Below are 22,128 nucleotides of genomic sequence, written 5' to 3'. Positions count from 1 at the left end.
GTCCAGGCACTCTGACAGCACAGGGCAGGTGCTGCTCCTTCTCCTAGTGGTGCAAGGATGGGGTGGGGTGGTGGAGGATAGACGATCAGGGGAGGAGGTCAGGGATGGGGGCCACAGAGGAAGGAAGTGGCTCTCAGGCTATGCTTGGACTAGGTTTGGATGGCAGTATAACCAGAGAACAGGAAAGGCATTGCAGGCAGAAGTTGGACTAGAAAGGAAGCATCAAACAGCTGATTGTTTGGGGAATCCCCAGTTCCTTTTTGAAGAGAGAACCTTGCTAAAGGAATGAACAGAAAAGACACTATTAAATTTTATTCCATGACCCCTACTTGCAAATGGTTACTCTGTTCCGAGGTGGAGACCAGCTGGAGTCCGGGGGCGGAGGGGATGGAAATGAGTAAGAGTGCTCCCTGCTCTGGAGGAGGGAGAGTGCTAAGGGCAGAGCTAGTTCTGAGGCACACTTGCCCTCTGGCTGAGAAGGGTAGTCAGAGAACCAGGATGGGGTCCAGGCATCTGAGGGAGTAGCCCTTTTAGAGCTGGTAGCATTGAAGCTGGGTATCACAAGTGCTTTGGGAAGGGAGGACTGAGAAGAGGCTTTGGCTTCCAGGATCAGGGAGTTTTTGCAGTGTCAGAATAATTCTGCAAAGCAGAGGACACAAGAGCCTGAGTGTTGAGGGGAAGTGTAGGGCACCGTGTTCTACCAGCTCGTTACAGTATCTTAGGTCTATAGGCCCATCTGCCCCTTGCCCATTTCCTCTCTGCTCCAGTTGGCTCCCTATGCCTGCTGGAGTCCCCCGTGGTTCTGCTGCTGTGACGTTGATCAACTCAGGGCTCAGTGAGGACTCCAGTGATGCCTGGTGGGATGTTCTTATTCTCTTACTTCCCCCATTTTCTAAATCCAGGCAGAAACATTCTTATTTGGGCCTTCAGAAATCTTTGCAAAAGAGGAAAGGGAGAGAATCTACAAAGCTACCAAAAAGTTTGGTCTTGGTGTCTGGTTCATAAATACCATGAGCACTGCCCTGGCTTTGTGGCAGGCAGTTGACTTTCTGGGCAGCCTGTTTTTCAGAACCCTTCCTGTCCCACCGGGCACATTTCGGATTTTCTGCTGTTCTTTCTTCACCCTGAGTCCCAGGTCCTTTCACACCCTGCACCCACAGTTTATGTACCTCCTCACTGGGCTCTGGAGGAGGGCCCAGAAAAAGCTGCTTTATAGAAAGGAGTTTTACCTGTGATTTCAAAAGATTTGGGTTTGAATCCCAGACTGCCTTCTTACTAGCTTTAGGGCCTTGGGAAAATAACTTAATCTCTTTGAACCTTAGTTTCTGCATCTATAATATGAGGGTGATCATACCAGCCGAAGAGGGCTGTTGACAGTATTTGGCATGTAACAGTGTTAGTTATTATTAAATATTTTTGAACATAATTTAAAACTAAATCCAACCAAGGTTGAATAGTCATTTTGTGTCAGGCAGCCACAGAAGTGCGAGTGAGTGTGATGACAGAGTGGCTGCGGCGTCCAAGGAAGCTTGTGTTCCTGACCGTTTAATCCAGTGTAGGATCTCCCAGCCCTGGTAGAAAGTAGCTTAGTAAGCTTTTTACTTAGCAGTGATTGCATGTGCTAAAAAGAAAGGGAAAATTCTGGCAGGACTGGCCTGAAGAAAGGGGAATGAATAGAACTCAGATAATAGCCGGAGCAGGGTTTCCTAAAATGCTTTTTGAAGTGTTAGTTGTGTGCAGTGTTCCTGAGGCATCTGTGGTCAGAGGGGTTCAGGGGTCCCTGTGATTATGGGCCTGGAGTGCTTCTCGAGTAGTCACAGAGCCCTGAGAGTGTGCTAAAGCCCCGCAGAAGGCCACGCCCAACTTTCCAATAGCCAGAACCCCAGAATATTTCTCATGGAACATCTTTTATGGACTCAGCTTCAGAAACGTTGACTTTGAGAATCACTGGATTATTGTCTGGGTGCAGAAAGATGTGCAGAAGGAGGAGCGTGAGTTCTAAGCTCTAGGCTAGAGGTCTCTTTGGATGGGGTTGGGGAAAGAAGGGCAGAGAGCTTGCCTTTTCTTTCTCTCTGAGTTCTTTTGCATGTTTCTCCCTCAGTCTGTGGTTCCCAAAGTTCTAGATCTCATAAATGGGTGATATTAAAAAAAAAGAGGCAGTGGGAAAGGAAAGTGTCAGGAAACAGAGATGTCCAAAACAAGTTAAGAGCACTTAAAATAAGGAAGTACCATCTCCTAGCACCAAGTGAGAGGGAAGGATATGATTACAATGGTAGAAAATCCTTTAAGTTGAAAACATTTAGCTTTAAGAAAAGTTCATAGATTTCAGTTTCTTGAGCAAATAAAAAAAAAAAAAAGAAAGAAAAGTTCAATGTCATACACTTATTTTTCTCATTTAGCCTTGGACTGGATAACACTCTTACAGTCACATTAGTTCTTAGGTTGGCATTTGGTACCACTGCAGATCACCACCCCCTACCCTCTTAACCCTGGATGTTGTTTTTTGCCCTCTTTTTGCTATTTTTTTTTCTTTTGTCCTGCTGTGATTTGGAAATGTCTCTTCATTTCCTTAGCTTTTTACATATGTCAGAATATGATGGTCTAGGCCATGGCATTCTTTTGTCAGCTACCTTTGGTCACCTGTGGAATGACTTTCCAGTCATTTACCATGAGTGATTTTTATTCCCTGTGTTAACTGGTAGGTACATGGTAGACATGGACAGTAGGTTTAATTTGGGTTCAGCCAGTCCTTTTATAGTGTCATCTGACACGCTAACATCAGTGTGAGGCATTTCTGCGATTTCTCCTGTGCTCAATTAGATAAAAAATTTCAACACTTAAAAATTTTTGAATGCAGTTACAGGAGCAAATGGAAATCTTGGAGGGATGGGAGAGTTGGGACAATGTTTGAAATAAAATGGTAGTGACTAGAACTTAAGACTTAGAATGTATTTCCTACACTTGCCATTCAGAACAACAAAGAAGAAACAGAATGAAAGGCAAGGGAAGGGAGGCAGAAAGCACAGTCTGGATGATGGGCACAGCTGGGAGACAGTCTGAGTGACAGTGGGCAGCCTCCTATTTTGAAGGACCCCGGGTACCTGGCTCACTGTTGAACTTTGAAGGGGCACACAGCTCTATAGCAGGAGCCAAGTTAAGAGTATTTTTCTAGGGTGATCCTCATACCTGACCACCAGCTTTTTTCAAAGCAGTTTCATAGATTGAGCTATAGACTTTTTATTTTTTATTTTTTTTTTCCACATAACAATGCTGGTATATAAGCTATAGACTTTTTAAACTGAGAATTGGTAGTTAGTTTATTAAAGTATGTAGTATATATAAAGCCGCTGGCATAATGCTTGGCAAATAGTTCCTCCTCTGAAAATAGCAGGTGTGACTGTGGCAGCAGCAGTATCACATGTTATTCTGAACACTAACAATACTTATGCATGTGTTGTTTTTGGTGTGTTGATCCTTTTAGGGTGGTCCGTATCATGACATGTTGCACAGTATTTTGGGCGCTTATACTTGTTACCGACCGGATGTGGGTTATGTAAGTGAAGTTTCTCAGTATTTTTACTGTTATTATCTAAAAAGAAAGTGAAATATTGTCCAGCACATTTTAGCTATAAATGTTAAATACCTTAGTTTTTTTGTTGAGGAGTGTGAAAAGTCTCATGGTAAATGAATTGACTCAGTTTCCTTATAAAGAAATTGAGATACATTGGCTGCTCTCTGGCATTAATCACATTTTAATTAGATGCATGTGATTTTTTTCCAGTGTTAAATTAAAAAAGCCTTAACCATTTTAAAAGCAGTAACCAATTTTAAAAAGGTATTGCTGATATTTCTGCACCTTAGCAGTTGTGTGTATGTGCTTGCATGGTTTTAAATTAAGCATACGCGTAGATATACGCGTTTATAGCTCGAGTACACCATACATACTAAAGGGCAATATTTCAAATACAAAACACCTAGGAGGGTGGTTTCTGGTTTTCCATTTGGGCGAGGTGGGGTGGGGACTGAGGGAGAGCAGACTAGGTGGCTGATGTGGCAGAGTGGTGGCTCTGAGTAAGGGGAGTGGATGGGGGAGTGCGGTGGCTGTATAGACCCTTCTAGCATGAGGGCCTTTGGTTCCTCTTTAATAAAATGAATGAGACTGGGAAGGACAAGTAGGGAGAGAGGAGAGAGTCTGAAGAGAAATGGGTTAAAGGGTACAAACATACAGTACCAGAGAAGAAATCAGTTCAATGTTTGATAGTAGAATAGAATGACTATACTTAACAAATGTATTGTACTCAGGTGATGGACACCCTAAATACCCTGACTTGATCTTAGTGCATTACATACATGTAACACAATTTCACATGTACCTTATAAATTTGTACAAATCAAAAAAATAATAAAATGAACAAGCTGCTCTGACCTTGTTGTTAGTTTAACACACCTTTTTCTCCTTCCTCAGGTTCAGGGCATGTCGTTTATAGCGGCAGTATTGATCTTGAACTTAGATACTGCAGATGCCTTTATTGCTTTTTCTAATCTTTTGAATAAACCCTGTCAAATGGCATTTTTCCGAGTGGATCATGGCCTTGTGAGTATTCTTTGTGTACATGCTCTGGGTATTGTCTCTACACGTCAAGAGTTGACTAATCATTTAGTCTTTTCAGTGGTAAAAAGAATGCATTTCCCTCTAGGAAGAGATGTTTAGAATAAGCAGCATTATAAGGTAGAGAATTATTTGGGCTTTGACTTGAACTTAAATTTCAAAACATGGTCAATAGCCATATGTTTTTCTTAGTATGAATTTCTTAGTACATTCTTTTAGAAGGACAGTACCTGTATTTCTGAAAATGTATTCTTTAAGTAAGGGAGATGAGGTGGCTCTATAAACATACACATTGTGTTAAAGGAAAAGCTCAGTAGCAGTGTCCACATTTAGGTCTATCCAAGAGAACATCTTATAATTGAATTGTATTACTGCTTATTGTCACATTGGGGCTTTGTTTCATGAAGTGTGGTCATACACAGGAGAAAGGAGACATGTTTAAGACCATGCTTCTTTTTTTTTTTTTTTTGAGACAGAAGTCTCACTGTGTTGCCGGGGCTAGAGTGCCCTGGCGTCAGCCTAGTTCACAGCAACCTCAGACTCCTGGGCTCAAGTGATCCTTCTGCCTCAGCCTCCCGAGTAGCTGGGATTACAGGCATGTGGCACCATGCCCAGCTAATTTTTTCTATATATATTTTTAGTTGTCCAGTTAATTTCTTTCTATTTTTTAGTAGAGACGGGATCTCGCTCTTGTTCAGGCTGGTTTTGAACTCCTGACCTTGAGTGATCTGCCTGCCTCGGCCTCCCAAAGTGCTAGGATGATAGGCGTGAGCCACTGTGCCTGGCCCATGCTTCTTTATTAAAAAAAAAAAGCAGGGCCGGGCGTGGTGGCTCATGCCTGTAATTCTAGCACTTTGGGAGGCCGAGGCGGGCGGATTGCTCAAGGTCAGGAGTTCGAAACCAGCCTGAGCGAGACCCTGTCTCTACCAAAAATAGAAATAAATTAATTGACCAACTAAAAATATATATACAAAAAATTAGCCGGGCATGGTGGCGCATGCCTGTAGTCCCAGCTACTCGGGAGGCTGAGGCAGTAGGATCGCTGAGCCCGGGAGATTGAGGTTGCTGTGAGCCAGGCTAATGCCACGGCACTCACTCTAGCCTGGGCAACAAAGTGAGACTCTGTCTTAAAAAAAAAAAAAAAAAGGCAGTTTGTTTAGTGTACTACCATGGCTGGGTCTTTACCACACTGAATAAATAGAAGGAGTTGGCAGTAGTTGCACTGGAGGTGGGCCCAGCACACCTCTGTATGGTCCAGATGAGGAAACGAGGTTCAGAGTGAAGGGACTTGTTCAAAGCTTACATCTAGGAAGACTGAGATTTGAATACATTCTGGTCACCAGTTTAACAAACCCATCAGTTTTTTCTCCTCCCACGAGAAGGTTCAGAAGAGAAGCCCATCAGCTTTTAAATTAGCATTGCCTTGATTTGCTGACAGTTATCACTAGTACTTAAAGATCAATACAAATCTAATAGTTTAGATTGGCTAGGGAATATTTCTTCTTTAATATCTTAAGGATTCTTGAGTATTTCTTGCTCAGGCAGTACATACATTTTTTAAAAAGTATTTAGAAACTGTTGCTAAACTGGTGGTTATTGGGGTGGTATAAATTGACAGAGTCCTTTTGCAAGACAATTTGATATTAAGTCTCAATAGCTGTAAATAGCATTGGCATGCAATTCTGCTTATAAGAACCAATTCTAAGAAAGTCATAAATGTGGACAAGACATCAGGCTCAAAGATACTCATTACATAATTATTTATAATTGTGAATTTGATAACAGTTTAAAATGAGATTAAGGAGAATGCAGAATAGTAAATTAAAATTTGGTGATATGTCTAATGCAATAGTGATGTTTGCAGAGAACTCTAATATAGGAAAGTGTTTAAGATAAAGTCTTAATTTTTTAAAAAATGTGTAAAATAAAATATACACTATAATGGCTATCATATTTAACAATAAAAGGAAATATACCAGGAAGTTAGTAGTGTTTATGGATGGATGATTTATGGATTAGTAGTGTTTATGTATTTTCTAAGTTTTCTACAATGAAAATTTACAGGTATTACTTTCATAATCAGGTTAAAACTTACCTTTCTAAGAAAAATAATTGTCAGAAATTGAAAAAATCTCTAGGAAAGATTTTTACCCTTGAGAAAACTCATTGTTAGTAATATATGTACTGGCCTTCCATTGCTTGTGATATTAATTCCTAGATATAAGTTTAATTTTATCTTACATATAATTAAATTATTTTTATCTAAATTTCTAATTTTGAAGGTAACACCTCAGCTTTCCCTTTGGTAACATATGCTAAAAACTGTGAATTTTAGCTTATTTTTAAAGGAAAAAGCATAGAACCATAATGCTGAGTGGTGTTTCTCACCAGCAGCACTGTTGACATTTGGACTAGGTGACTGTTGCAGGGGCTGTTCCGTGCATTGGAGGATGGTTAACAGCGAATGCCAGTAGTCCACACTCCACCACCTCTAGTTGTGACAATCAGATGTATCTCCAGACATTGGCAGATGTTCCCTAGGAGGCAAAATCACCCCTGTTGGGAGCCACTGGTTTATAGTTTAACCCTTTCATTAAGACCAGCAAACAAAATCAGAGTTGTGATCTGCCCACATGCATCCACCTAGCCCGTGGTGGGACAGAACTGGGCCACCTTTCAGATGTATGTTGCTCTCAATCCAGTTGGAGTTCTTTTTCTTTCAGTGCTGCTCCCATGCTTTGTGCATTTTGTTTTCTTGCAAAACCTGCAAAAAGTTGAAAAACAAGTTCCTGTAAAATACAGACTGTGACTTTCTTCCTTTTCCTTTAGTGTTTTCTCCCTAATTGTATTCAAAAGTCTGCATTTTAAAGCTAGAGCCCTTGCCTTGGATATTATCAGTATATTCTCTCTAGAAGTGCTAGGGGTTGAGAGTGGGGCATGATTGCTTTTTTTGGATAATTTTAGATAGTTTGTACATTCCTGGTTCCTAGAAAAGAGGATACCTATAAGGCTTAGCGTAGGCAGGGGGACAGCGTGGATGCAGGTCCCAGTTTCACCGTGTGCTCAGGCTGTGCCTTCACTTGGCAGGTGACACAACTGTTCAGGGTTTCAGTTTTCTTATATATAAATTGAAGAAATAATAACATGTAGCTAGTAATGTCATTGTAAAGATTAGAAATGGTGCTTGTTTATAATTTGCCCATATAGTGCCTACAATGAGTTGCTCCTCAACGTGTTAGTAATTACATGAGAAGATAATTGTTAGATTCTAAAGGTATAAATATCTGAATTTTTTGTAGATCAGAAACTTGATAATTAGTTTATTAGTATATTTCACATTATCTTCCTAGATGTTGACTTATTTTGCTGCATTTGAGGTATTCTTTGAAGAAAATTTGCCGAAATTATTTGCTCATTTCAAGAAGAACAACTTAACTCCAGACATCTACCTAATTGATTGGTAAGACTGAATCTCCCCTGTGTTTTCAGAGTGTTTTCTCAGCCCCTGCCCCATTTTCCACTGTCCTCACTGTCAGCTGCTTTTAGGGGTCAGCTGAGCCCACTGTGCTGCTTTCTAGCCTTCCCTGACTGCCCTGCCCTTGAGCTGCCCTTTTGTTTTCTGAGCTCATATTTATTACCGTCTGTGACTGGTCTTTCTGAATTCCCTCAAGGGCAGAAATAGTGTTTTGGACCTATTTGTTTCCAAAGTGCTATTTGTACGTTTGTTCAATGAGGTATCCCTAAGCACCAGGTCTGTGCAGGAGTTCTGCTAGGCACTGGAGGTCGGGTGGTGAGCAAGGCCCAGTGTGTGCCTGTTGAGCTCCTGGCTAGTGGGAGAGGCATGTGTCCATGGGCACTGTCGAACGTGTGGTGAGTGCTTCCCAGTCTGTCTGGCGGTGTTGGGGCCCAAAGTAAAAAGAAAGGAGGTTGGAAGGCCAGGTCATGGTGGATCTTAGACACTAAGCCTTGGGCAGGATTACAGAGGCCAGAGGGGATAGTAGGAGGATTTTGCTTGGGTCAGATCCAACTGCCAGTTTTAAGTTACTTGAGCAGCAGGGGAGATAGACAAAATACCTAGGATAGAGAGACAAATTAGGGGAAAACCACAGTGGATGGAGAGTAGGTCCCAGTGGATATTTTGTGGATATGCAAGAAAACCATGGTCCACTCCTGAGTGCAGGCTGGTGAGGGGTTTGCTGGTGCCACCAGCTGAGATCAGAAACACAGAGGGAACAGATTTGGCAAAGGTGGTTAATGGATTTGACTTTAGACATGGTGATCTTGAGGTACCTGTGGGACATTTAAGTAGGGCCATCCTGAGACATACAGGTAAGAGGATCCAGAGAGTTCTGCACTGGAGCAGTGACCAGACAAGTCTTTGTACTAAGGTAGATGTGGTCGCCAAGGAGGGGGTATGGTATGGTTGTTACCCCAGAGGGCACATGTTTGAGGGCCAGGTGAGAGGGCTGTGAGACTGTGACAAAGGGAGCATCCTCTCAGATCACATGGTAGGAAGAGCGTGCCTCAGGACTCAGGAGCCCCAGCCCAAACCTGGCTTCCTGCAGTTGTCTCGTGGCCTTGACGAGGGCTGTGAAACCTCTCTGTGCCCCGGTTTCCTCATCCGGAGGTCACGATGATTAACCTCCAGGGTGCTGTAAGGTGACCACCCGGCACCACCCTGACTCACAGAAGGAGAGAAGATGTTACTTGACCAGAAGGGTCTATTTAGGCTTTGACATTAACCTATATAGTATATTTAGGACCAGCTGGCTGGTTGTCTGGTTTGATTCCTTCCCCCCCCCCCTTTCTTCAGGAAGAAAAAGGCCTTCTAGGAGAAAAATTCAAGTATAAGTTTGAAATGAGGCTAAATTCCTCAGATAAAGCAGACTTGTCTATACCCTTGGAAATGACCCTTTAGGATTCTTGGTGTTTGTTGCTTCTGTCCTAAACTCTGAGACTGTTCTGACTGCACTAATATTTTCCCATGAATGATGAGGGTTTGGAGGTTGAAGCTGGTAGCTGAGGCCACAGGAGCTGATGTCACTGGGGATAGTGGAGATAGTGACCATTGGACCAGGAATGGGGGGGGGCTGGCCTATCTGGCTGTGCTGGGTGGAGTGTTTAGGGCCCCCTTTAAGAGCACCTTTAGTCAGCAGATGATAGTTTCTTCATACTTCTACATAGGCTGCCCCAGTGTTCATTTAACTGTGAACCCTGACCCCTTGGATTACGTAGGCTGGAACTCATGACACTGGAAGAGGGTATCAGGAAGGGAGAGGATCTGGACAGAGCTAGAGCCTTCAACTTCTGCCTTATCTATTTTAGGGTTTCCAAGTTAGATTTTTAGGATTCTAGGCTAAAAGTCAATAGTGTCTTTCAAATATTTTTCACCCTGACTTGCAATGACATACATTTTACGTATGATCCAGTATGTGGCTCTGTGTGCAGAAACTTAATTTGTGTATGTGCCAGGAACAAAAGTTTCATGAGGCAGTACCTAACCTTGACTATGTGTGATGCATTCTAAAGCATTATTTTAGTCTGTGCTGTTTATTCAAAACAATGCTGGTGATAATCTACTCTTGTCACCTTTACAGTCCCCTGATCATTGGTAGGGTTGTACCTGGTAGTGTGAAAAGCACCAGCCTGGATGGTCACAGTCCACACAGGGCGAAGGTGAAGGGCACCTGCATTTATTGACTATTCACATATCCTCAGGGAGCGACTCCTTCCGGTGCATTGTAGCATTTCTGTTTTTAGAGGAGAAAACTGAGGCTCAGTGAGGCGGTGATTTGCCCAAGATCATGTGGCTAGCTGAATGGCAGAGTTGGTGTTCAAACTCAACCTGGCTCCAGAGCTTTTCCACAGAGTCCTTTCTAAGGGATTTTGTTATAAGGCAGCATAACTCAGGACCTGGGTCCCCTAGCTCGAGTTCCAGAGCCCACATCGGCACAGTAAGGCCCCTAGGGAGTGTAGAACTTGAATTAGACTTCTCTGTAATGAAAGGTGAAGCAGACTATGGGTAGCTCAACAAAAAGGAAGTACCAAGGAATTTCCCTACTAAGACCTTTCATTTTTGATGTGATTGGTGCTCGGGGTCTTGTGAATGCTACCCATGGTGCTGTGATGAGGCCCCTCAAGTGGTGGCCTATTCTTTTTTTTGGAGACAGAGTTTCTGTGGCTTGGGCTAGAGTGCCGTGGCGTCGGCCTAGTTCACAGCAACCTCAAACTCCTGGGCTCATGCCATCCTCCTGCCTCAGCCTCCTGAGTAGCAGGGACTACAAGCATGTGCCACTGTGCCCGGCTAATTTTTTCTATATATATTTTTAGTTGTCCAGCTAATATTTTTCTATTTTTTTAGTAGAGATGGAGTTTTGCTCTTGCTCAGGCTGGTCTCAAACTCCTGAGCTCTAACGATTCTCCCACCTCTGCCTTCCAGAGTGTTAGGATTACTAGGTGTGAGCCATTGCACCCCGCCTGGTGGTGGCCTATTCTTTTTTTTGTTTTGTTTTGTTTTTTGAGACAGAGTCTTGCTTTGTTGCCCAGGCTAGAGTGCGTGCCATGGCATCAGCCTAGCTCACAGCAACCTCAGACTCCTGGGCTCAAGCAGTCCTACTGCCTCAGCCTCCCAAGTAGCTGGGATTATAGGCATGCACCACCATGCCTGGCTAATTTTTTCTATATGTATTAGTTGGCCAGTTAATTTATTTCTATTTATAGTAGAGACGGGGTCTTGCTCTTGCTCAGGCTGGTTTCGAACTCCTGACCTCAAGCAATCCACCCGCCTCAGCCTCCCAGAGTGCTAGGATTACAGGTGCGAGCTACTGCACCCAGCCGGTGGCCTATTCTTGATGAAATTTTGACTGCTCTCCAGAATAAGGACCAACAACACAGGACTAAGCGTACATAGGAAGTCCTTAGTAAATATTTAAGTTGAACTAAGCACAGAAAAACCACAGTTTGTTCTTTTAGTCAGCATTTATGGATGGTCTGTACTGATCCAGGCAATTTGTTGGTTGTTAACAGCTAGGTGAAAACTCAGGTCAGAAACAGGGTAGGCAGTGGGGAGGAAGCAAAGAGAAAGAACAGACTCTACCTATGACCTACCCTAGAAGCTACCATTTAAGAAACACTCACCGCTTTGGTCTTCACAGTATCCAGAAGCAGGTGTACCTGTTTCTGAGCACAAAGGAAGTTACTGAGGCCCACTTTCCCAGTATCACACCCACAGTGAGTAGTCCAGGGAAATCTGAATCCAGAGCCTTCACTTGCTCTGCTATATCACACCACTTTCCCAAAAGCTACCTCTCACACCCTTAACAGCTGGACCTGTCTCCGAATTGCATATGCATTGTGGATCTGCTCTGTGCCCGTGGAGTGTAAAATATACTGAATTCCTGGGCTCAAATAACTGCTTGAGCAGAAAAGTCTGTTTCTACTCCACATCAGAGGGTTGAGTGGCCTGTGTGGTTTTGCCAGCTGAGTGTCCTGGGGGAGCTGTCTGGGTGCTCAAATAAGATAGCTACAGTTTGGGTGAGAAAAATCTCCTTTGCTACCACACTGTCTGCTCACTTAGAGCCTGCTTCCCTCCACCCCTGCTCCAGCCACACTCTGAGGGTGTCATCCGTTTCCTGCTGCTGCTGTAACAAAGCTTTGCAAGTTATCTCTGTGTCCTTAGTGCCAGGCCCCATGCTTTGCTAAGTGTCCCAAGTCAAGGAATGCATCTGTTCCTGAGGGTCACCTTCCTAGGTTTAAGGTCGGGTGCTTGGCCCTCCCCAGCATGGACTCTGTGTTGTCTAACCTAGTGGCTCACAGATGGCAGGGATCGTATTTAGTTGTGGTTTGCCAATGTTTCTTATGTAAACATGAGGGTCAGAACAAAGGCTCATCAGCCATCTTCATCTTCTGTAGTGTTCGAACTGGCAGGGATCCACATTTTATGAGAGGACTGAACGAGGTCATTTAACTTTTCAAAATATTTCCTGTTGCTGTCTAATGGCAGAATTATTTGAAGGCATGAGTGGCTTTAGTAATAAATAATCTTGAATTAATAAAAGAATCAAGCAGCATATTCCATATCATGATTAATGTTTCTTGATGTGATATTTACTGATACTTGGAGATCCTATCATTACATTAAATCTCTACCTTAAAGGAATGGTTCAACATGAAGTGACTTTAGGAAGATTTCAGTTTGCATTGCAACCTGCATTCTAGCTCTTAACTTCTGGATTACAAGTTTGCCCAAGATTAGGAGCAGGAAGTATCTTGCTAAACTTACAAGGGCCCAGAAGCGTGTCTGGCATGCACTGGGGCCTTGGTGGCCTTGGTGAACATGTGGAAGAAGGGAGTAGCAGCCTGTGGCCATCAGTGCATGCTGGGCTAGCCAGAGATGGAGCCTGCACTCACCCTGAACAAAGTTATTTACCTTGTGTCTGCTGGCCTCTGCTAAGTGCTGGAGACTAGAACGCTGCTGAGCTTGGGTTAGAAAGTACTCTGGGGGCACAGAGGTGGCTGTACATGTCGGATTGCTTTCAGGATCAAGATTGTTCTATTTTATTTTATTTTTTTTAAGAGACAGGGTCTTGCTCTGTCACCCAGGCTGAAGTGCAGTGGCACAGTCATAGCTCACTGCAACCTTGAACTCCTGGGCTAAAGTGATTCTCTGCCTCAGCCTCCCGAGTAGCTGGGACTACAGGTGTGTGCCACCATGCCTGGCTGATTTTTAAAACTTTTTGTAGAGATAGAGTCTTGCTATGTTGCCCAGGCTACTCTTGAACTCCTGGCTTCAAGTGATCCTTCTGCCTTGGCGCCTCCCAAAGTGCTAGGATTATAGGGGTGAGCCACTGTACCCAGCCAACTAAGTTTGAAATGAGTCTTAACCACCTCAAACTTTTTTTTTTTTTTTCTATTTTTTTTCCTTTTTTTCGTTACTTTTTTTTTTCTTTTTTCTCACCTCAAACTTTTAATGAATGCAATTTCTGTGTTGGGAGTTTAGTGTTTTAGTTAAGCCTCACAAAATCTGTTGAGAGCTAAGTAGTAACCCCATTCTTATCAGGCAATCTCTGCTCTATGAGTTTTTTTAGGAACAGCTCGTCAGCTGTGTGAGGGGCGCCTACTTAACCACTTTTCTGAGAGGATTGTTTCAATGGCCTTTTTCACAGCTGGCTTTGGGATCTAAATGTTTAAAATGGAACTAAGCGTGATGGGAGATCTGTGTCTTGCTAGCTCTGCGCTGTCTCAGAGATACTCCTGGGCTGGTGTTGGTGACTGTTAGTAAAGGGTACCCCCAAGGTGCAGTGTGAACACTTAGCAGGAAACCCAGCCCAGCCAAGGTCAGGAAACAGCCTGCCAAGAAATGGTTGTCTAGGCTGACACCTGGATAAGGAGACATTTGCCAAGTAAGAGCTGAGAAATTGTTTTCTTTAAAAGGCACATTTTCTTTATAATATACTAACATTAAAGGCCATAATAATTCTATTTTAGTACATAAAAAGCAGTAAATGATGCAAAGTAAGGCACAGTTATACTTTTCTACATGAAATGCATACTGAGTGATCAATTCTCAGTCTCATTTGATATTTCAGCAGCATTTGACAGTCTTCACTCTGATCCTTACACTCCTGTCTTGATGTGGTACTGCATATACACAGACTATTCCCAAATATGTGTCACCCAGAGCCCTCCCTTGAACTCCACATGGATGGGATGTTTGATTCTCAAACTTGACATATCTCAAAACTCAGTGCTTGACTTCCTGTCCAGACCCAATGTTCCACATCTCCTTAAGTGACCACTCATCCTGTCAGTTGCTCAGCCAAAGACCCAGCACCCTTGACTCCACGCCTGCATCTCCGCGGGGTAATAGAGTAAGCATATAGCAGGTGCTCGGGACTTGTTTCAAGCAGGAGCGACCCATATCAGTAAAATAGAGCTCGTATGGCGTTTGAGATTCTGTGCAAAAGCTGGTAATGCTGTCTTCCATAAAATTATAAAGTTGCCCTTCAGAATGAATGCAAGCTTGGTGTCCCCCGCACCCCACCCAGCCACATACTGTATGAAAGTGTCTAACTCAGTGTTTTTCACTGATTCAGACTGGAGTTCAGAGTTATTTCTTTGTACCATCCCAAATCTGAAAAATTTCAACTTTTCCCCTAGGATCTTTACTTTATATAGTAAATCTCTGCCCCTGGATCTGGCCTGTCGTGTCTGGGATGTGTTCTGTCGAGATGGGGAAGAGTTCCTGTTCCGCACGGCCCTAGGCATCCTGAAGCTGTTCGAGGACATCCTGACCAAGATGGACTTCATCCACATGGCCCAGTTCCTGACCAGGCTGCCTGAGGACTTGCCTGCCGAAGAGCTGTTTGCTTCCATCGCCACAATTCAGATGCAGAGTCGGAACAAGAAGTGGGCTCAGGTAAATGGATCTTTTGTTCTCCTATTCCCAGCACAATAGTATAATTTAGGAAGTATGCTATCTGAAATGCTCTAAAAATATGGCCATCTTTGAAGTAGTCCTTGGGCTGAAAGTGAAGAGAGCTGGGTTTGAGGCTCTGCTGCAGCGTGTCTTGGGCAAATAATTTCCTCTTTGGACTGCTGTCAGCTGGAAGAGTGTGGATAATGAAAACCTTCCCACCTACCTCCAGTGGCATGGAAAGGGTCAGAGGTCTTAGTTTGCCATTGTAGTGCTTTCTGCATGTTAGAAGACATTTTTGTGAATTAAACCACCACTGCCGCCCTTTTTTAAAAAAAATGCCAGAGACAGAAAGCAAAGGGAACTAATTCTCCAAGCCCTCGTGGGCCGTGTCTGTGTCAGGCTCTTGTGTACTTGGTGAAGTAGGATTATCTCCATTTTACTCGGGGAGGCCAAAGAGGGGAGGGCAAGGTCCTGCCGGATCTTCCAGCCTGCTCCAGCCTGGGCCTGGTCTAGATTCCTCAGTTCTGTTCCACACATCCCTCTTAGGTCATGTCCCCTGTGGGACTGGCCAGCATTGTCTGGTTCCAAGTCTTTATCACACTAAAAATTAAAAAACCAACCGTGGTTCTTACTCCTGCATATGCTCAGTTTCAGTACCTGGCCCTCTGGTTTGATCTCTGTGAAGGCTTATACTCTTCAATATGTGCCAGACAATGCCTGTTCTTGGCTTGACTTTTTTATTGTTGGAAGATGTTAAATATATACAAAAACAGAGTAACACAGAATAATGAACCCTCCTGGGTCTATAACTGTGGAAGCACGGCCTGTCTTGTTTCAGCTATATTCTAATTTGCCAGTATTTTAAAGTGAGCCCTAGGCAGTGTGTCATCTGTCAGTGTTATGTCTCTCTAAACCATAAGGGCTCTTTTAACTCCACTACTGTTATCACTCAAAAGTTACAAATCCCTTCCTATTATCAAATATCCAGTTTTCAAATTTCTGGTGGTTTCAAATGTCATAAGTGGCTGTATAGTTTGTTTGATTCACGATCCAGATAAGATCCATGCATTGTGATCGAATGCTATAAGTCTTTTGAAAATATATATGCCACTCCCCCTTCTTACCTTTTATTCCCTCTCTCCCCCTTTATTTGGTGCAGAAAGCATGTCATTTGTCCTATAATATTTCCCACAATATGGATTTTTCTGGTTGTATTCCTGCGGTGGTGTTTAACATGTTCCTCTGTTATTTCCTGTAATTGATAGTTTGATCTAAAGACTTTATCAGGTTTCAACTTTGTTTTTTTTTTTTTTTTTTTTGAGACAGAGTCTCGCTTTGTTGTCCAGGCTAGAGTGAGTGCCGTGGCGTCAGCCTAGCTCACAGCAACCTCAAACTCCTGGGCTTGAGTGATCCTTCTGCCTCAGCCTCCCGAGTAGCTGGGACTACAGGCATGCGCCACCATGCCCGGCTAATTTTTTATATATATATCAGTTGGCCAATTAATTTCTTTCTATTTATAGTAGAGACGGGGTCTCGCTCTTGCTCAGGCTGGTTTTGAACTCCTGACCTTGAGCAATCCGCCCGCCTCGGCCTCCCAAGAGCTAGGATTACAGGCGTGAGCCACAGCGCCCGGCCCTCAACTTTTTTATTTGTCAAGATTACTTCCTAAGTGATCAGTCTGTCTCTCTTTGATCTTATGTAGCAGCCTATTTATTCTTATAACAGCTTTGTTGATGTTTACATATTGTGGTGTATATACATACCATAAAATTCACTCTTTTAAAGTGTACAGTTCAATGCCTATTTACTTATTAATCAGAGATAGGTTTTCCTCTCTTATCTGTGCCTTCCGACTGTCCTCCCAAGCCTGTCCTTTCCCTCCGTCCTGTCCATTACAGGAGGCTCTGTCTGGTTGGCGGGCTCCTTCCCTACTGGTGTCTCGTGGGAAAAGGCATGGCTACCATAATGTGACCTAGGGTGATACTGTGGAATGTGCCTCTGGTTTTACTAGCTGAAGGGGAGGCACTATTTTGTGTCTAGGGTACTGTGAGTTACATTTCTGAATTATTAAATATGTTCAATTTATAAAAAAGGAATAAAGTACTGATACATGCTCCGACACGGATGAACCTTGCAAATATCATGCTAAGTGAAATAAGCCAGACACAAAAGAGTACATATTGTATGATCCATTTATATGCAGATCCATAACAGGGAAATCTACAGACAGGAAATAGATTAGTGGCTGACTAGTGGGAGTTGGAGGGTGGGATGGGAGGATAGGGGAGGTAGCTGAAAGGGTACAGAGGTGTTTTCTTCAGGTGAAAAAAATGTTATAAAATTGACTTTAGTGATGGTTGCAAATACCAGTGAATTTTGTACTTTAAATGGGGGAGTTATATGGTGTGTAAATTATATTAAAGCTGTTAAAAGTGGCTGGGCACAGTGGCTCACACTTGTAATCCCAGCACTTTGGGAGGCCAAGATGGGAGATCCCTTGAGGCCAGGAGTTTGAGACCAGCCTGGGCAACATAGCAAGATGTCCTTTTTATAAAAAAATGAAATAATTAGCTAAGTGATCCCTTGAGCCCAGGAATTCAAGGTGACAGTGAGCTATGATCAGGCCATTGCACTCCAGCCTGGGTGAGAGAACGAGACTATATCTTAAAAAAAATACACTCAGCTCATGTGTGAGCAGGGCTGGCTATGTAGTTATCAGGGATCCAGTGAGAAGAAAGAGCCTTTCTCTGGTTAATAAATAAAAGGAAATTTGGGGCCCCTTGTTTGAAAAATATTAAAAATGTTAAGACAGTGACAGAAGAATGTTCAGCTAAGGAAGTTCCCTCAGAGTGCAGGGTCATTTACTGCAGAGGTTGCGTGTCTGTAAAGCTGGCCCTGTGTGTGAGGCTGTACTTTGGAATGTTCCCTGATTTAGTGGCTTACAGTGGTTTTCTAAAGTAGCAACTAGGGTCTTTCCTGACAGCCTTTATTCTACACGTAGGACAGCCTTTATTCTACACGTTGACTTTATAACTTTTGCAGTCACTGGCTTGCTGGTCTTCCTTTCCATTTCCTTCACTGATTATTTCCTTGGAGATATGGGCCCATTTATTACTCTTATGTACACACTTCCCACCCACACACATACACACAGATCACCCCCATGTATATGCATACTGCACACCCACATATACACACACAGATCACCCACATGTACATGCATACACTGTACGCCCACACACACTATCATCCCATGCACACACTGCCCACCCACACACACACAGATTATCCCCCTGTATATGGATACTGCACACCCACATATACACACTCAGATCACCCCCCTGTGTTCATGCATACACTGTACACCCACACACACAATCATCCCATGCACATGCACACACTGCCCACCCACACACATACACACAGATCCCCCCTGTGTATATGGATACTGCACACCCACATATACACACACAGATCACCCCCCATGCATATGCATACACTGTACGCCCCCACACACAATCATCCCATGCACATGCACACACTGCCCACCCACACACATACACACAGATCACCCCTGTGTATATGGATACTGCACACCCACATATACACACACAGATCACCCCCCATGCATATGCATACACTGTACGCCCCCACACACAATCATCCCATGCACATGCACACACTGCCCACCCACACACATACACACAGATCCCCCCTGTGTATATGGATACTGCACACCCACATATACACACACAGATCACCCCCCATGCATATGCATACACTGTACGCCCCCACACACAATCATCCCATGCACATGCACACACTGCCCACCCACACACATACACACAGATCCCCCCGTGTACATTCATACACTGTACGCCCACACACACAATCATCCCATGCACATGCACACACTGCCCACCCACACACATACACAGATCATCCCTGTGTATATGGATACTGCACACCCACATATACACACACAGATCACCCCCATGCACATGCATACACTGTACGCCCACACACACAATCATCCCATGCACATGGACACACTGCCCACTCATACACATATACACAGATCACCCCAGGTACATGCATACACTGTACGCCCACACACACAGATCATCCCATGTACATATACACATTGCATACCCACACATACACTTACAGAGAGAAGGAAGATTAAAACCAGATTTGCCATTTTGCTTCTTGCATTTTGGGGGCTAGGTGAAAACTATTGCTTAAAACTAGGAGTTATTTGAATAGTAGCACATTTTCTAATTAATGAGATAGTGATAGGAGTTAGTACGATGTGGGGGGCATCAGTAACTTTTATACGGTTCCAGTTCTTATGGGAATTATGGTCCATCCACGTTTCTCTTAAATACTGTTTCTAAGATTAAATACTGTTTCTAAGGCACTAGTGAGCTTTTTTAAAACAAGTAGATGTTTATGTTTTGTCCCATTTACTTAGAGATGGAAGAGGATTTTATCTGTTACTCCTTTTCTGTAACTTATTTGAAATCTCCATAAAATGTTTCTGATTTACCCCTTGTAGTTTGTGATTCAAAGTGGCATAGTGCCTGGCTCCAGGCAGATAGCACTGTGCTACCAAATCTTCTTCTTCTTTTTTTTTTTTTGAGATAGGGTCTTTCCCTGTTATGCGGGCTAGAGTGCAGTGGTGTCATCATAGCTCACTGCAATCTCAAACTCCTGGGCTTGAGCAGTCCTCCTGCTTCAGCTTCCTGAGTAGCTGGAACTACAGGTACATGGTCCCAAGGCAAGCTAATTTTTCTATTTTTTGTAGAGATGGGATCTTGCTCTTGCTTGGGCTGGTCTCGAACTCCTGGCCTCAAGCAGTCCTCAAGCCTCAGCCTCCCAAAGTGCTAGGATGACAGGCGTGAGCTACTGTGCCCGGCCTTCCTTTGGTTTTGAAATTAGACAGATCTGGGTTTGAATCCTTATGAGGTGTTTGACTTTGAGCAAGATATTTCTGAGGCTTCTCTTCTTCAGGTCCCTTATAATGTGGCATTAACCTTCCTAAGACTGTTGAGTAGATGAAGCAGGCACTGTGCCTGAAATGCTGGTGGAGTGCTCTGCTTGGCATGGAGCAGGCATGCAAGAAATGGAGCCCATTACTGTCACTACTGTTGTTAAGCATTCCCAATGGAGTGGAATGTTTTTAAAAGTAAAGGTGTTGGCCGGGCGCGGTGGCTCACACCTGTAATCCTAGCACTCTGGGAGGCCGAGGCAGACGGATTGCTCGAGGTCAGGAGTTTGAAACCAGCCTGAGCAAGAGCGAGACCCCGTCTCTACTATAAATAGAAAGAAATTAAATGGCCAACTAATATACATAGAAAAAATTAGCCAGGCATGGTGGCGCATGCCTGTAGTCCCAGCTACTCGGGAGGCTGAGGCAGAAGGATTGCTTGAGCCCAGGAGTTTGAGGTTGCTGTGAGCCAGGCTGACGGCACAGCACTCACTCTAGGCTGGGCAACAAAGCAAGACTCTGTCTCAAAATAAAAAAATAAATAAAAGTAAAGGTGTTGACCTGAGCTGTGAGAACACAGAAGAGGGAGCAGACTGGGAAAGCTCAGGAAGGCACATGGAAAGAGCTTTCAGAGGTGGCTGCTCCTGTGGAAGGAGGGACAGGGAGTGGAGCCAGCCCAGGGCTTGTCAGTGTGCTGGCATGGAGGCCTGGACTTTCATGGTGGCCAGTGCTGGAGCTGGAGCCAGACTGTAGAAAGAGACAAGCCCAGCCGGGCACAGTAGCTCACCCCTGTAATCCTGGCACTCTGGGAGGCCAAGGCGGGATGATCGCTCAAGGTCAGGAGTTCGAAACCAACCTGAGCAAGAGCGAGACCCCATCTCCACTAAAAATAGAAAGAAATTAATTGGCCAATTAAAAATATATAGAAAAAATTAGCTGGGCATGCTGGCACATGCCTGTGGTCTCAGTTACTCAGGAGGCTGAGGCAGGAGGATTGCTTGAGCCCAGGAGTTTGAGGTTGCTGTGAGCTAGGCTGACACCACAGCACTCTAGCCTGGGCAACAGAGTGAGACTCTGTCTCAAAAAAAAATAAATAAATAAATAAAAAGAAAAGAAAGAGACAAGCCCTAGAGCCCTGCTTCTGCGTGGCTCCATGACTGTTTGGAATGGGTGTGGGACACTAGCCCAGAGATGGCCTGGTCAGGTGTGCACTTTGGAAAGGTCACTCTGGATGCTGCAGGGGCAGAGGCGGCCCAGAGAACAGAGAATTGGCAGAAGTGGGGAGCTGGAGAGCCCAGTCTGGAGGCTGCTGCTATTAACTCTGCACTGTTCCTGGCAGGAGCTCCAGGGTCAGGGTGTGTTACAGACTAACCTCAGATGTCTTCCCTGTGAATCCTAGGTACTGACTGCTTTGCAGAAAGACAGCCGGGAAATGGAGAAGGGGAGCCCATCCCTCAGACACTGAGGCTGCAGATGTGACCCACGCTCAGCACTGAAGCAGCGCTCCAGCGGCCCTGTGTTGTTTCAGATGGACACCCTGGCAGCTGAGAAGAACAGGGCCTCATTTCATGTTTGATTCGTAACACTCGAAACACTGGAGGTGGCCTTAAAACAAACAAACAAACAAACAAACAGAAAAAACTTCTAAAGAATAAACCAAGGCTTAGCCTTAAGAAGCTCAGTGGAACAATGCCCTGGTGTTTGCCATGGCCAAGCACTGCGTTTTCTGCATGGTTTAACTATATGGCAGTGGCTAACTTCCTCCCCTCCTTTATTTCAGCAAAAGTTAATTAAATTGTAATGCTTTTATGTCAACTACTGGAAAATACATTACAATCTTTCTTAACCAAGATGCATGAGAAATGTTATTTGGGAGACCTCAGAGATGTTTTTGGCTCATATTTACATATTTTAGATATGAAAGGGATTGCTGATTGAGTTATTGAGATAATCTTTCCAGAGCTAGAGGTCATGTTGTTAAAACCCACCTACCAAAGATAGCATTAAAGAAAAATGGGCTCTCTGAGGATAGGCATTGAGTGCTCATGGGCTCCCTGGGAATCAACCCAACCTGCAGTTTGTCATTTTACCATGTTGCCTTGACAAAATTAC

The 22,128-nt window shown here is 43.9% G+C and overlaps 1 protein-coding gene across 5 annotated transcripts in view; it reads left to right on the top strand.

The window, feature by feature from the left end:
- The window catches only part of TBC1D14 (TBC1 domain family member 14), a 126,094-nt gene extending 104,232 nt beyond the window's left edge, over positions 1–21,862 (top strand). For 4 of the 5 annotated variants that reach the window (XM_075992941.1, XM_075992939.1, XM_075992938.1 and 1 more), the window contains 5 exons: positions 3,482–3,553; positions 4,466–4,594; positions 7,960–8,069; positions 14,768–15,026; positions 21,416–21,862. In XM_075992941.1, coding sequence (XP_075849056.1) covers positions 3,482–3,553; positions 4,466–4,594; positions 7,960–8,069; positions 14,768–15,026; positions 21,416–21,481 — 636 coding nt within the window. In that variant the 3' untranslated portion in view covers positions 21,482–21,862. The remainder of the gene's footprint in view (positions 1–3,481; positions 3,554–4,465; positions 4,595–7,959; positions 8,070–14,767; positions 15,027–21,415) is intronic. The other variant, XM_075992940.1, reaches the window with a different exon arrangement.
- The last annotated feature ends 266 nt before the right edge of the window (positions 21,863–22,128 follow it).

This window comes from Microcebus murinus, chromosome 16 (assembly GCF_040939455.1).
Source record: "Microcebus murinus isolate Inina chromosome 16, M.murinus_Inina_mat1.0, whole genome shotgun sequence".
In the NCBI taxonomy this organism is placed as follows: domain Eukaryota; kingdom Metazoa; phylum Chordata; class Mammalia; order Primates; family Cheirogaleidae; genus Microcebus; species Microcebus murinus.
Note: the sequence above shows the minus strand (reverse complement) of the source record. Positions and strands in the feature narration are given on the sequence as shown.